General features: G+C 43.4%; 1 protein-coding gene across 1 annotated transcript in view; it reads right to left on the reverse strand.

The window, feature by feature from the left end:
* Nucleotides 1-15,768, reverse strand: part of ISM1 (isthmin 1) — an 81,027-nt gene that overhangs the window by 4,222 nt on the left and 61,037 nt on the right. Inside the window, exons 3-5 of the mRNA XM_003788008.1 lie at nt 13,641-13,905; nt 4,797-4,940; nt 1,695-1,784 (exon numbers count right to left, since the gene is read on the reverse strand). Of these exons, the coding sequence (XP_003788056.1) occupies nt 1,695-1,784; nt 4,797-4,940; nt 13,641-13,905 (499 nt within the window). The remainder of the gene's footprint in view (nt 1-1,694; nt 1,785-4,796; nt 4,941-13,640; nt 13,906-15,768) is intronic.

A 15,768-nucleotide genomic window follows, 5' to 3' on the forward strand; every position in this document is an offset into this window, starting at 1 on the left:
GATCAAGAGGGAAAGGACACAGACAGTGCAATGCATAGGGTCCACAGTCTGTAATTCCATGGCTGCCACCCCTTGGCTAAGCAATTGCTGAAAGATTGAAAGTTCAATCTCTGGAGTATCTGCAAAGCCTGTGGGATCACCTTCAGAGGACAAGATCTTCAGAAACAAAATTCATGAGGCCTCAAAAAATAGATTTGTATGCTTCCTCCAGGGTGGGCAGTGATCCTGATAATTCATGGACTTGTAGGACATCTATTGACTTATTTTTAATTAACCAAACTTACATATGGTGTCAGTGTGATGGGCATGTACTGTGTGCTTTATAAATATTAACTCACTTTGTTCTACAATAGTTCTGAGAGGTAGGCACAGTTACAGATCAGAAAACTAATGCACTGCGTATACTAGATTATATAATTTGACCCTGTGCAAGTCATGATTTCTCCACCTTTCCTTTGTTCCTCTGCATCCTCATTGGATTTGTTTTTATAATAAATTATTATCAAGCATTTAAAAAATTAAGATAGACTCTAGTAAAATCCAGGGTTGGGGACTCTTGGAAAATCAGAATATTTGGCAACTCTGGGTTGGTATTCAAATCCAATCAAACATGTCTGTGAGACTCCAGGCAGCGTGCAAACCCTGTGTTACCAGGGCCTCTGCCTCACTCCAGTCCCTTCACATACTTAAGGTCAGATTGCACCGAATAGGGGCCTTCTGCCACCGCTGACCTCTTTGGATGAAATGCCTAAATCTGCTGTGGTCCCTGGTGCTCCCTACTGCTCCCACCACTGTGGAAGTGTGGCTTTCTTTTCATCAAAGTGTTGGCACCATTTCCCCACATACTTTCTTATGTGTCTTTCTTTTTATTCTAGATTTGTTCTAATGAGACCCTTATCTGACCCCTACAGGCATTTTGAGGAACATAATTGTTTACCAAATTGACTCCTAAACAGTTGGGCTATGAACAAAAGAACAGAGAGAGAAAGGAAAAGGACTTAGGACTTGTGGCTGAGGAGGAAAGCGGAAGTGAAGAAGCTAAGTAAGAATTGGTGGATGGCAAAATAGAATTTTACCCTTCTACAATATTATAATTACATGCAGAGTTGCATGAAGCTCTTTTCAAGAAGACAAGCTTGCACCTGGCACCTGAATAATTTTGTATAGTCCATGTTTATTTGATGTGCTCTAGCACTTTCTAGCAGACAAGTACCAGAGTGTCCCAAGGCTTATAAAATATTCTTGCAGGGAGAGGGAGTACACAATATTGAGGAAATTTCCTCTTTTGCTCATCCCTCCCTCTGCTGGAGAACTGAGGGCACCATTTGTTGATTTTATTGCAGTCTCTTAGCAAAGGCTGAGGAAAACCAGATTCCATGTGGCATGAGCGCCTACTGTGGGCTGATTCCATGCTAAGAGAAGAGGTTGGTCTCTGTCTGTCTCTTGCTAGGGAGGCTGTCCAGCGAGCAGGGTGCACACAGCTGTGCTGTAGGGCTCAGTCTGGTGTAGGAGGCACAGACTACTCTCTCTTGTTTGGATTGTATTCCCTGAGTGAGAAATATGCTGAGAGAATTGGACACCAGAAGAGAAAAACAAAAGATTTACATGGATCCAAGGATGGCATTGCAAAGGCAGAAGGAATCTCCAAAGCACTAAGTCAATATTTGGATGAAGTAGAAAAAAATAAATCTTACCAACTTCAAACAGTTTGGTGGCATTAAACTCCTCACTTCCCGCAAGCAGACTTACTTCCGTGGCAGCTGTCCTGAAAGTGTCTTCAATTCCTAAACACAGAGAAGAGCTCATTTTTCCCTAGTTATATGGAAAGAGCCACCCCCCCAATAAAAAAAACAAATACACCTGAACAAAGCCTTTTTTGTATTCATTACTATTCATGGGCAGAAACTTGCCAACAGAGGAAACAGTAAAAAGCAGGTAGCAGCGCATAAAATATATTAAAACCCCAGATACCATTTGCACCACAAAATCAGATCCAAATGTGCCTGAATAAGTCCTAAGGAATTCAGTCACTAGGCCTGGGCAGCGGGGGACATATGTCTGCATGGCTCTCTGGTAGTGTTAGGGTGACAAACTAAACCAGAAGCAGTAGGTATATGATATTGGTTAATACCTTGTTTTTAATGACTGATTGCCTGGGTTAAAATCACTCTTAGCCACATGACCTGGGACAAACTATTTAAGTTTCAAAGTTCTATGTGCCTCAGTTTTCACATCTGCAAAATGAGAAGAACTAAATCTGTCCCCCAACTAGAGGGTTGAAAGAATTAAATACATTGTATGTAAAGAAAGTGCTTAGGGCAGTAAATGGTAAGTGTCTGCTGATGGCATTGAAGATACAGTAGCCCATAGCCAACAACCAGGTACTTCATATTCTAGGACATCTAGATTGTCGATGATGCTTCAGAACTGAACCCAGTTTTCATCAAACTTTCTGGCTTGCCCAAACTCCTCAAACTCCCACTGTCACTCTCTAAACTATCGCCTGACTTCTGTTACCAACAGGAATCACATGCAAGCTGAAGCAGTAAGAAGAGGAGCTAGTGGAGGGAGGGAGGACATTTGATGGGGAGTTTTGGTTTCCCTGCTGGGGGATGATTCGATTTCCCTTAAGGACTGTCTCTGATTTTATTTATATGAGGCTCCACAAACCTATCCGTAGGGTTGACCCAGGGGAAAAACTTTCACAGTGTAACTACTGCCAGACCAGAAAGACCTTACTTTGTCCCATGAATCTTTTCAGTAAAGCTGAGGATCAATAAACCAAGTAAGAAAAAAAGATCCTGAAAAAGGAAATCCCTTGTGTTCCAGGGGAATCCTGAGACGTTGTCATAGTCAGGAACAAAGGAAGGGAAAGGATGGAGGGAGGGTAAGGACAGATGGGAAGAAAACGTATGAAGAGGGCTGCCAGCCACACTGCTCTCAGTGGTGACAGGAGACAAGGAGAATGCCCAAATTCTTGCTGCCTGTGTCCATGTGTGGCTGAGCCCAGTGCCCTTCTTTCTGGTGCAGGTGGGAGAGTTTAATGGTTAAGAATATGGACTTTTGGGGGGCACCTGTGGCTCAAAAGAGTAAGATGCCAGCCCCATATGCGGGAGGTGGCGTGTTCAAACCCAGCCCCGGCCAAAAAAAAAAAAAAAAACCCTGCAAAAAAAGAATATGGACTTTGTAGTCAGACTGCCCAGATTCAAATTGTGGATCGACTACCTGTTATCCATGTGCCTCTGGGCAGGTTAACTCCCTCTGCCTCAGTGTCCACAGCTGTCACAAGAGTACAGTGATGCATACCTATCTCATGAGGCCATTGTGAAGGCCAAATGAAATAATACATATAATTTTAGAAATTTGCTTGATAGGTAAGTACTTAAAAAATCTTACTCATTACCATCTTTTCTACTTTTTCTCTTTCATCTTTATTTTCTTTTGCTGCACCTTCTTACCTTCATTACCATCCCTCCCTTATGTTTTTCTTCCAAGTTTCCTTTTCTTCCTTCTTCATTTTCTTCCTGTCCTCCTCTTCCTCTTCCTCATATTGTTGTTATTTATTGGTTTACATCTACTCCAAATCCCACCCATCTGACTTCCACCACAGCTCGTTAGGACCCACAGGGGAAGATCAGGAAGCACATCTCCATGGATGCCCCACTTTTTTGAAATCCATCTGCACGGCAGATGTAGAGCCAGACCACTACTTCTTACATTTCAGCCCTATTTTCTACATCAGCCCTTTTGCTAATGAATACATTCATTCCAATCTCATCCTTCCTCTCTCTCCTCAGAAACCCTTTGAACTTTTCACTTTTCTTTTGTTCCAAAGATCTCCAGTTTGAGAACAGTATGTGAAGGGGTAGAAGTAAGAAGTGTGGGCGCAGGCATCAGGATTTTTGTCTTTGAAATTTCTTTCAGATGAAGCCATTAGGAATGTGTGGTTTCTTGAAAGGGCTTAAGATATTATTTTAGGCTGGTATTCTACCTGGCAATGGGGAACACATAGTAAATTATAGGCCAGGACTTGGTAAGCTTTTTTGTAGGGTCGGAGAGTAAATATTTTAGATTGTGTGGGTCATATATGGTCTTAGATGCTGCTTCCTCTTTCTTCCCCACCCTCCTCTTCATTCTTCTCCTCTTCACCCTGTTCCTCTCTTCTTCACAACCCTTTAAAAATGAATCAGCCATACGCACACAGCTTGCAGGCCAGACTTGGCCTGTTGGCTAACTCCTATAGTCAGTCATCATTATTGCTCACTCTCCATATGACCTCTCACCAAGTTCGCAATTAGTTTAGCTTTTAAAGCACTGACAGAGCAGTACAGAGGGATAATTAATGGCCACATTGCCCCAGTTTGCTCCCCTAGGGGTCTTTGGCACTTGTGAGAATAACGAGCAAGGCTAACTATGTGGTTTTTCTGTGGCTGTCTGTCAAGCCTCTTATCCTGGCTTCCTTATCAGACCATGTGTGTCTGGTCTTCATGTGTCTCTTCAAGGCACAAAACAAATCCCACATCAAAGGCCCAAACTAACCAGAGTCTCTCATTTAAATTAAATAAGTACAAAGTAGCATTGTCCTTTATGTCACAGCCATTACAATTGTGCATTAGATACAGAAAATCCTTCTTTTCATCCATTAAGCTCGTTATTAATTATCTCTTGTCTTGCTCTAGTCAGAAGGCTCATTAGGAAAAAGCCTGCCTTTTTAAAAAGACAATTTCTATAAGTTTTAAAATATAAAGGTAAAAGCTTCCTCTTGAACTTGGAGCCACACCCCCAGGTAAACGCACCTGGGCAGTTTGGACGGTCACAGGTCCTTGATTCTGTCGCAGTGCAGGCATAGCCACAAGACCGGGTCCGTTTCTGGTTGCCATTCCCGCAGGTGACACTGCAGACAGACCAGAGACTCCAGTCACCTTCACCGTCTGTGGAATCTGGAAGGGAGCCAGGGAGATGGTCACCAACCTACCCCAAATAGTCCTCAGATCTCCCCAATAAGTAGCCTACCCACTGTTCACTTCTATCATTGGGGGAACCGGATGGCAGCTGGAGCTAATAGGCTTATGACTCTAGGGCTCGGTCTGCTTTGTGAAGGGCGGAAAGTTTGGGGCACTGTGGTGATCAGTGCATCCCTAGATGGTGCCCAGGAAAGGCTTATGGAGAAGGCACATGTTTACAGCACATGGGATCATGGAATAATGTGTTAGGCCACTTCCAAAGATGACCATGACCACTTCCAAAGAGAGAGAGAGAAAAAGAGAGAATGAATTTATTTCCCTTTCTTGAGAATCTGGGCTAAACTGGCAGCTTCTGGCCTTTGTGCTAAGGAATCCAGTTACTATGAAAAAGCTCAGGCCAAACCTGTGAATTATGGGACATCACATGGAAAGGGAGGAGACACATAGAGGGCCAGTAACACACCAGACATGACCAAATCCTTCTTGAACCTTCCAGTACTTCCCAGTGGACAGCTGAATGCAGCTGGTGCCACCAAGAGTCAAGGAGCTTCCCAGTGGCCTGCCTGAACTCTTGGGCCACAAAATCATGAGAAGTAAATCATGAGAATATACTGCTCTTGTTTTAAGCCACCAATGGGATGGTTTGTTACACAACCAAACGATTAATGGTGAAGGTAGAAATGGCCCCTTGAGGTCACTCTTCCACATCCATCCAGTGAATATTTATTGAACCCTTATTATATGTCAGGCACAATCCCAGGTACTTGGGATGTACCACTAAGTAGAACTTTCCAAGATCCCCACTCTGGTGAAATGAATTATTTCAGTGAGAAGAGGGAAACAATCATTAATAAACACAAAGAAGGAGTAAATTGCTTTGTACGTCAAACGTTGATGAATGGTGTGCAAAAGGAAAAACAGAGGCCAAGTCAGGCTGGTACTTTATCAAGACTGACTTCTTTCTCTTATCAAAAGTAAAAGAAAGTCCTAGAGTGATTCGGTGACTTGTCTAAGATCATCAGATTAGCAGGAAGGAGACCCTGGGCTCTAGCACGAAGGCCTTGCTCTCTAAAACCTGGCTCTCTTTGCAACACCTTCAATTGTGATAATCTCTCTTGTTCTGTCCAATTCTTCCTACAGCCTTGGGGCCTCTGCTGGTGCCAAGTGTGGAGCTACAGGCATGTGCCTTGCAGAGAGGGAGTACCCTCTGTTCATAACAGGCCATGGCTATTGTTACTACGTAGGCCCCACAAGAATGTCATCCACACATGTTTCTACCTGAACTGTGGGCCTGTGCCAGCCTCCCCGGCTGTTGTTTACGTGGTGTTCACTCTGAATGCTCCTTAGGCAAACACAAGCCTCTAAGTTGCCTCAGCCCACTCAACAGAGTCAGAGGGGCTGGGGAACTTCATGGTCGGGTCCTTTTCCTTAACTCTGAGCCAGAATTTGCTCACACATCACCTGCCCCTGGGGCCCCATCCATTTCTCTCCCCTCCCCACACAAGACGTTTTCCAAACTTTGATTTTCTTCTAAGAAATGGTTTTCCAGCCACATAGCCAAGCATATGTTTGAAACTACTGCTTTGTGTCAGGGAACTGGGCTGCCTTCCCTTGCCTGGGCTTCCTTCCTCTCTACCATCTCTTGTTGGGCATCAACAGGAAGGGCAGTTGGCTTGTCTTGGTAAAGTCCTGAGAACGCTATAGACGTGCCTAGAAGAATCACACAACTGCATCCAGGTGTGGTGGGTTATACACACACATGCACATACTCAGTCACATCCTGCACATACCACTGGGGCCAGAGTTTGTTAAAAGCAACAAACATCGGCCGGGTGTGGTGGCTCATACCTGTAATCCTAGGACTCTGGGATGCCAAGTCAGGTGGACTGCTTGAACTCTACTAAAAAAATAGAAAAACTAGCTGGGCGTTTCTGTAAGTTTTAAAATATAAAGGTACTGGCCAGTGTATGGGAGGCTGAGGCAAGAGGATTACTGGAACCCAGGAGTCTAAGGTTGCTGTGAACTATATAACACAGTGACGCTCTATCCTGGAGCAACAGAGTAAGACTCTGTCTCCAAAAAAAAAAAAGCAAGGGGAGGGGACAAAAATAAAAACACAGGTACAGATTATATAAAATAATGTTTTTATACTCAGAAAAAGGGCAAAGCGGGTAAGTCAGAAAAAGCTTACCCAATCAGGTAGGCAGACTGCGTTCACATCACCTGTAGGGTGGGTGCCAGCATAAGATACAACCAAGTGATGTCAAAAACATAGGGTCCTCGACCACCATGAAATCTCCTGCAGCCTTGCTTCTCCATTAAAGTACAGAGAGAACAAATGTGGGGAAATATTATCCCTGAACTTTGAGATTTTGGTTTTCAGCTCACTTTACATTGGAATCTCTGTGTGTCATAATTTCTTGTTTTGGTTTCTCAGCCCTAAATTATTAAATGTTAATGGTAAATCAGAGGATGTGAGAAATGATGCTCATGTTCTTGGTCTCTCCAAATCCAGCCCATGGTTATTTCCTCTTCCATTCATCCCACTGGACCACATGACATGCTTGGGCTAATGGGATAGCAGAAAGCATGATGTGTACAGAGACTTGAAAAGTGCCCTTGCACTAGGGCTTATCCTTTCCAGCCAGGGAGAACTCTTAATTCTTTCACCTCCAGACAACCCACAGATGAGAGAGAGAGAGAGCGAGAGAGCGCCTTTTTGTTCTTTTAAGCCAGTAAATTTTGAGGATGGTTTCTTAAGCAGCAAAAACTAACTGTTGCAAATACACCATAAAATCCTCCCTAAAATATGCTCTCTAGACAGCTGCCAGACTCTGGAACTATCAAGGATTTATTATCACAGTTAAATGGCTTGCTCATGTTTTTAATTTTACATGCTCACAAAGCCATTTCATTTCCAGAGATTTTCCTTTCAATATGAATCCCCCAAAGTTAGGCACAGAACAGGTACAGTTAATCATTTCTATTAAGGATAGGAATGAAATAAATCTTTCTCTTAGGAAAACTCGTATATGTGAGCTCACCACCCCAGAGCCTCCATAGCATGCTGGCCCAGAGCACCATCCTGGCAAGGACCCTCCTCTTTGGGACTTCTATTTGTTTAATGTGTTCAAAGGACAGAAAGGGAGTTTCAAGACTGGGACAAAACTTAACTGATAGTATTCCTTTCTGCTATAATAAAACAAGCCTGTTCTTATTTGCTCACCTACCAGGGAGTGTTGCTCTAAGCACAAAATGAATGTGAGCAGCAATAATTGCAAAGATAACAACAATGACAGGAAAAAACAGTTCCTGGGAACATTTATACAGTGCTTTGACAACCCCTTGCTGTGACATCAAAGAGTTTAAGGAGGGAGGAAACAATCCTCAGTGCAGTAGGCTGGGTTTCAAAGATGTCATTTGAAATGTTAAAGTAGTCCTTTGATAGCTTTAGGGCACTAGAGATCTGTGGGCCAGTTATAGTGTCCTGGAAATTAAAGTGACTTAGGTTTCAACGTGGCCTGTTGCGCTATCCTAGATGATAGTGGCTACCAAGTTTTGAAGCCCTGCTTAACTAGCTCCTCTGTCTATCCACACTGACTTACCTCCTACAATAACTCTTCAGGGTAGGTGGAAACTGCCTCCTTTTATGGAAAAGGAAATTGAGGCTCAGAGAGGTTAAGGTACTTGCCTGAAGTCACACAGCTCGCACACAGCAGAACTGGGATTAGATCTGAAGTCTGTCTGCTCTCACCATATCCTATTCTAAAGCTTGGTACTCTAGAAGCTTTGATTCTGCTGCAAGTTGGCCTCCCTTCTCTACAATACCTACTTATGTGGCCAAAATTGAACAACACAAAGAAAAGCTTCCGAAACAAAATCACTGTGAAATTTTCTATTAGAATAAGATCAGGGTCAGTTAGAGAATTTCAAAGAACTGAACACTAACCCAGGTAACAATAAGCAGTGCACACCTAATTTCATTATGTAGTCTATTCTAAGTAATTTGAGAAGGTTAGTCAGAGAAGTATTTATTTGGACTCTCTCTTTGCTCTGGATACCTGAAGTATCTACCCAGTGAGTATTTAAAATGTGGTATTTCAAACACATACTTTCTATATTGTGCTCACTTTGGCTGCACACATACACATACTTTCTATAATTGAGCTGGTTCATGGCATCATCACATATGTTTCTCTATCATCACGAATTCTGTTTTCTGTTGGGTATTTTATAAATCATTCAACAGATGCCATTGAATCCTCTTAATGTCATGTAGTTTTTTTTTTTTTTAAATACACCTTGCCCACAAACATTTAAATTCTTAATACATCTGACCTTCAAAACTCTGAGATCTACCTCCTCCGCAAAGGCCAGCTCCTGTGGCATTTTCAGCCTGTCTTTTAGCAAGTTCTTAGATACATGAACTTGCTTTGCTGTTACGTGAACTTCACCTTCCCGGGAGGTATGTTCTCTCCCTGTGTCCTCTACAATAGCACCCAATATAGGGATACATATTTAGAAAATGATAGTTTCTTGCTGATGGAAATAAAAGAGGGAATTCTTAGCTCATCTGATGCTGTATGAAAATCTGGAAATCCCATGCCCCTTTGTGAGCTATTCTGAGAACAGTGATCATTCATTCATTCTGCAAATGCTGCTGAGCACCTACCAATGGGCTTAGAGTCCTGCTACTCACAGTATGGTTGCAGGGCTGGTAGAGTCAGCTGCATCTGGGCTCCTGCCCTTTTCCTTCACCTCCTGAACCACAGTTTTTGTTTTTTGTTTTATTTTGAGATAGAGTCTTACTATGTCACCCTCTGTAGAATGCCGAGGTGTCACAGCTCACAGCAACCTCAAACTCTTGGGCTCAAGCAATTCTCTTGCCTTAGCCTCAAATGTAGCTGGCACTACAGATGCCTGCCACAATGCCTGGCTGTTTTTTGTTGCAGTTGTCATTGTTGTTTAGCTGGCCCAGGCTAGGTTTGAATCTGCCATCCTCAATATATCTGGCTGGCTCCGTTAACCACTGTGCTACCAGCCCGGAGACTGCACCACAGTTTTAACAAGACCCCAGGCTGTTTGTGTGCACATTAACATCTGATAGGCACTGTGTGGAGAAGATTTTCTTTATATAGTAGCAATCCTGATATCTAGTCTAACAATGGGGAAGATATTAATAGGCACTTCCAAATTATAGAAGGTAGGAGCTTCTCTGCAGCCCAGGCAAGCTGGAAAATCCTGATGCCAGGAGATCCACAGGTATCCCAGGTCTGGGAATCTGTGGGGAGGGTGGCTGGAGAGTCACAGTAACTGCTCCAACAGAAGGAAATTCTATCCTCAGGATTGAAATAGAGGGGATATTCTTAATGTTCATGAATTCAGCAAGGTGTACTCTGTGAAAGTTTTAGGGGTGTCCAACCCACTGCCCAGGGGCCACATGCAGATTATATGAGGACTTTTATGCTTATCTTGGGTGTCAGATATTACAAAAATTAGGCTCAGACATTTTTTTCTTGCTCCTAACTTTTGTTAGTGTTTGTGTATTTAATGTGCGGCCCAAGACAACTGTTATCTTTCCAAAGTGTGAAAGAAAGAAAAATGGTTGGACACCCCTGCTGGTGGTCTTCCAACTTAAGTTAGCATGAGAATCCCCTGGTGACACTGAATGAACAAAGTCACTAACAAAAAAGCAAACAACAGATTCCAAATCACACTTCTAGACCTTTCCATTCAGGAGACAGAGAGCAGTGGCCTTCAACCTGGAGAGTAGAGTAACCCTTGGAGCTTGAAAAAATATTGGCTGACCCCTAAACATGCCAATTTAATTGATCTGGAGAGAAATCTAGTCAAGGGAAGTTAAAAAAAAATTCCTCAGGGGAATATAATGAGCACTGAGGTTGAGAACCACTGACCTCAATGCATCAGGGCCCACAGGAGCACTAGTTCAAACAGATTTCTGTGTCATACCCCAGAGTTTCTGATTTAGTAGGTCTGGAGCGAGGCCTAAAAGTCTGCATTTCTATCACATTCCAGCACAGGTGCTACTGATGCTGCTGGTTTAAAGAAAATGCTGGAAAAACCCTTATAGACATTGGTGTAGGCAAAGAACTTATGATGAAGACCCCAAAGGGAATCATATCAACAACAAAAACTAACAAATAGGACCTGGTTAAATTAAAAAGCTTCTGCACAGCCAAGGACACAATATGTAGTGTGAATAGACAACCTGCAGAGTGGGAGAAGACAGTTGGCATGCTATCCATCTGATAAAGAGCTGATAACCAGAATCTATAAAGAACTTAAGCAAATAGGCAAGAAAAAAAAAATCAAACAACCCCAATAAAAAGTAGGCAAAGGACATGAAAAGAAGGTTTTCAAAAGAAGATAGACTAATGGCCAGTAAACATACTGGTTTGGAGGCTGCACTTTGAGGACTAATGGTAGATAGGGAAGGATTTGGGACCCCTTTTCTAACATGCAATGAGTAATTCTGATGCCAAGTATTTGAGCCCCACTTTTAGAAACAGTGCTCTGTGTGGGCTGGGCAAACAGCTTAAGCAATCTCAGCTTGGCATCCAGGCATTCTCTGTGTTTCTCTTATTCAGCATCACTAGTCTTTTCCTCCCATTCCTATCTTCCAACCCAAGCATTCATTTCAAGATACACTCAACTCCCTGCTATAGTTTGGATGTTTGTCTCCCTGAACCATTTGTTTAATTCTGATCCCCACTATTGGAGGTAAGGCCTAATCAGAGGGGTTTGGTTCATGGGGGCAGATCCCTTATGAATAGCTCAGTGTCGTCCTCATGGAAATGAACGAGTTCCCAATCTGTTAATTCCTGAAAGAGCTGGGTGTTAAAAAGAACATAATCTCCCCCTTCCCCACCTTGCTTCCTTTCTCACTATGTGATCCCTGCACATACTGGCTCCCCTTTACCTCTATTCCCAAATAAAGCAGCCTGAAGCCTTTGCCAAACATAGATGCTTAATTCTGAACTTTTCCAGACATCAGAATTGTGAGCCAAATAGACATTTTAAAGTTCAAATTGCTTCACTTCTCTAGGCTTTAGTTTTCCCATGTGTAAAATGGGGTATCTGCTTCAGAGGATTGATTTAAGGAGATAATGTATGTGAACTGCCATGAAGAAGGAAGGACATGGTAATCACTATACATCTATTGGCTGCTATGCTCAATAATTCCTCTTGGGAAATAGATATATTGGACTTCCTCTGGGAATAGCGATGGTTTCTTTCACTAGCCTCCTGGCTGGAAGAGGTGTAGTATTCCCTTTCTGCTGCCTTAGCATTCAATGTATGTCTCTATCATGGCACAATTTTTCTCTATCAACTAATTTTCTCCCTTTGTCCACAGATGGGTGAGATCCTCTTTGTGGAAGTAATGTGTCTTGCTCATTTTTTGATTCTCAGTACTTAGCATGGTGCTAGACACAAGACATGCTATTGAAGAATGCTGGTTGATCAACTAAATATGTCATTAGAAAAAAAATTGTCTTGCTATTCCAGAAGTTGCCTAGAATCATCTATTAATGTGAAGAAACGATTCTCCAATATATAACCAGTCTTTCTGTTGGAAAAAGGGAGTAAAGATTAGCACGCCAATGGCTAATGACTAAGACAAGTCATCCTCTTCATACATTGTTTACTACTAAGTCCACCAATGGATGATAAAGCCACAGAACATCATGATGATGGGTGCATTTGTGAGATATCACATATTCTTATAATGCTCTGCCTAATTTCCCACCAAGGCTGGCCAGAAGCTTGCCAAATTTGTTTCCTTTTTTTTCTTGGACACACAAAATAATTTCTCAGAATCTCTTGCATCTAGGTGGGGCCATATGACCAAGTCTTACCAATAGAATTTGAGTAGATCTGATGCATGTCACCCCCTCCTCAGGCTAAGAGGGGTAAGAATGTGGTGGCTTTTCCAGGCTCCCTCTTTTTTCTTGGCTACTAGTTGGATGCAGAGGAACAGGTGGTAGAGCTCCAAGGTGGGAGGAGGCTAGATCCCTGAATGGCTAAGTGGAGGTGAGCTCTCCTACCCTGCCTCCCATCCAAACTCAAGTGAGAAATGAACTTTTATTGTTTTAAATTACTGAATTTAGAAGTTGTTATCTCACCTATTGTACTTTAAAAACACTGGGAACTAGAAGTCCCAACTTGGGGGTATGAAATTTACCAGAGGGGCACACTTATTTTGATGACCTATGACATACCTGCTGTGGGTATCCCCAAGGGCCATTTGACTGCCAATGTCAAACATAACACAGTTGCCTGGTCAAAGGAAGCAGCTGTCTATATCTCTTTTACTAAATTGATCTTTAATGTGAATTTTTACAGTGAAAGTTGTAAGAAAGTTAAATTAAGGATTTCTAAAATTTGGGGGGAAAGGCAGAAAGAACCCCAAAGACCCTAAAAAAAGTTTCTCCTTGGATAATTGGTATGATTTAAAAATTATAGTCTTTCCAGAAAACTGTGGCTTCTGGTACCTCCTTGGGGCTTCTGTGGAACAGAGCCTTTACAAGGCATGCCTTTCAGGAGACCAAAAGCCACATGCTGTAAACTGGGTTTTGCTTGGCTCAATATCCCTTAGGCCTCATCACCCTCATTTACTCTCCCCGCCAATTGCATATTACTGGGTGGTAAACTCACCATATTCTGGCTGCTCTTTGGTTTCAAAAGTCCGGTGGCCTGGGGCCGGATGGTCCCATCCCCTGGGGGGGTTGAGGGAGTTGCTGTCATCTGAGGTACTGTCGTACTTGTAGTCTTGGTCCCCGCTGTTTGCCCTGGCCAAGGCCAAGGACCTCTGCCACCAGGCCCGCCAGTCAGGGGCTGGCACTGACCAGCTGGGCTTATTCTCCGGATGCTGATCTTTATCTGCTTCAGAGTCAGGACCATCGACCACCTCTATGGTGACCTGAAGAATTCAGAACAGGCCGGGGTCAATGTGGAGTAAACAGCTCCAAGCTACGTGACCCTTGGAAGAAAGTCTGAGAAGGCAGAGGGAACTGAAGGACACAACCCTCATGAAGGAATGCTGAGCTCGCATGGTGATACAGACTGCCAGGGATGGTCCAAATGAATTCCATCACTAGCTGGGACATGGCCTTGGGTCGGGAGAAGACAGTCCATCAGGAGGGTCCCTGATTTACAGATGACCAAATTGGTGAGAAGCCTTTCATTCAAGAAGTAGCCAGCATGGACTGTATGTGTTCTTCAAGAGACTCTAAAATAAGCATAATGAAGTGTATTTTGAATACAAAATCTTCCCCAGGTGCTATTCTAAAAGCTCCGTCAATATTAATTTTTTTAACTCTCAATAACATCTCTTCCCTCCCTAAGTGTGTGCCACACTTCCCACCAAGGGGTAGAGTCTACTTTTCCCTGGAAATGTGGGCTGGCATGCAATGGGTAGGAACAGAATGGTGATAAGTATTAAAAGGTCTCGCAGCTTCCATTTTCATTCTCTTGGAGTGTTCCAATCACTGCATAAGCTAGCTCAGCCTGGACCACTGCATATGTAGAGACTACATAAAGGGCCACGTGGAGGGAAGCCAAGGCACCAGGCTGAGGTCAGTCATGTTCAGTCCCAAGGCCCTGGCCATGTGAGCCATCCGTGTGTGTCCTCCTGCCCGAGGTGGGCCACTCGTGCTACCACCACATGGAGCTGAGACAAGCTCTGTTGGCTGAGCACTGCTCAAATTCTTGACCACAGCCATCTGATGGTCATGGCTGCAAGCTATTAAATTTGGGGTGGTAGCTAGATAGCAACAGGTAGCTTTTTACAGATGGGGAAAACTGGCACACAGACACATTAACTTGCAGAAGGTGACAGAGCTACTAAGTGGCTGACATGGGGAATCTGGTTCCAGTGCCCACGCGTTTTAGCAACTTTGCCACACTGTCTCTTGAAAAGTGTTACCTCAGGAGTATAAGGGAGCAGAGGTCACAGGTGTTGGCAGGGCTGGTTGCCACAGGCTACATCAGGATGTGAGCACAGGGTCCTCAAGACCAGGCTGCCTCAGCTATGATTTTCACTCATTCAGTCCAGCCCCAGCCTGCAGACTCCACAACCACCCCTCGGGGCAGAGCAGATTGTCCTGGAACCAAGGTTAGAACTTGCTCTTGGATTTATGGAGCCTAGTTTTGCTGTCTGTCATGGGGCTGGAAGAATGCAGCTTCTTGGCTCTGAGAGACAATCGATGTAGAGAAACTTGTTTAAAAAACATAATAAAAGTCTCCTTGGGTTCCTTTGGCCATCACATAGCTCTTACAACACCCCCTGGATGAGTTATGTGCAAATGAATCAGAAACATGCGCTACAAGTAATCAACGCAAGATGTACCGGGCAGATGCATTTCCAGTTTTGCCCTAATCTGACATCTGAGAGGGCTGCCGAGATGCTTTGCCAAATTACACTGGGATGTGCCCATCCCAGAGACAAACAGCTCCTTCCTTTTGTGTAAGGAAAGGGAAAGTTTGAATCCTGCTCACTTTGCCATTCAAAGTAAGTAGCCTTGCCTGTGGTGGGCCTGAGCTGTGGTTTTGTACAGTCCAGTCATCTGACCAGGAGGGTGACCTTCAATCCCAGAGTCCACTCAGGCAGGCTAGTTGTGCCTTTCTTCTTTGTTGTGGGATACTTCAGAGGGCACCATTAGCTTTATCCCACCATTACCCCAGTCTTACAGGCATCTCTTTACACGTTTATAAATAATTATGGAGCTTTTCAGTAAGCAACCCTTCTGCCAAAAAAAAAAAAAAAAAAAAAAAAAAAAAAAAA

The sequence above is a fragment of the Otolemur garnettii genome, unplaced genomic scaffold (assembly GCF_000181295.1).
Source record: "Otolemur garnettii isolate 467f Iridium unplaced genomic scaffold, OtoGar3 scaffold00025, whole genome shotgun sequence".
Taxonomy (NCBI): domain Eukaryota; kingdom Metazoa; phylum Chordata; class Mammalia; order Primates; family Galagidae; genus Otolemur; species Otolemur garnettii.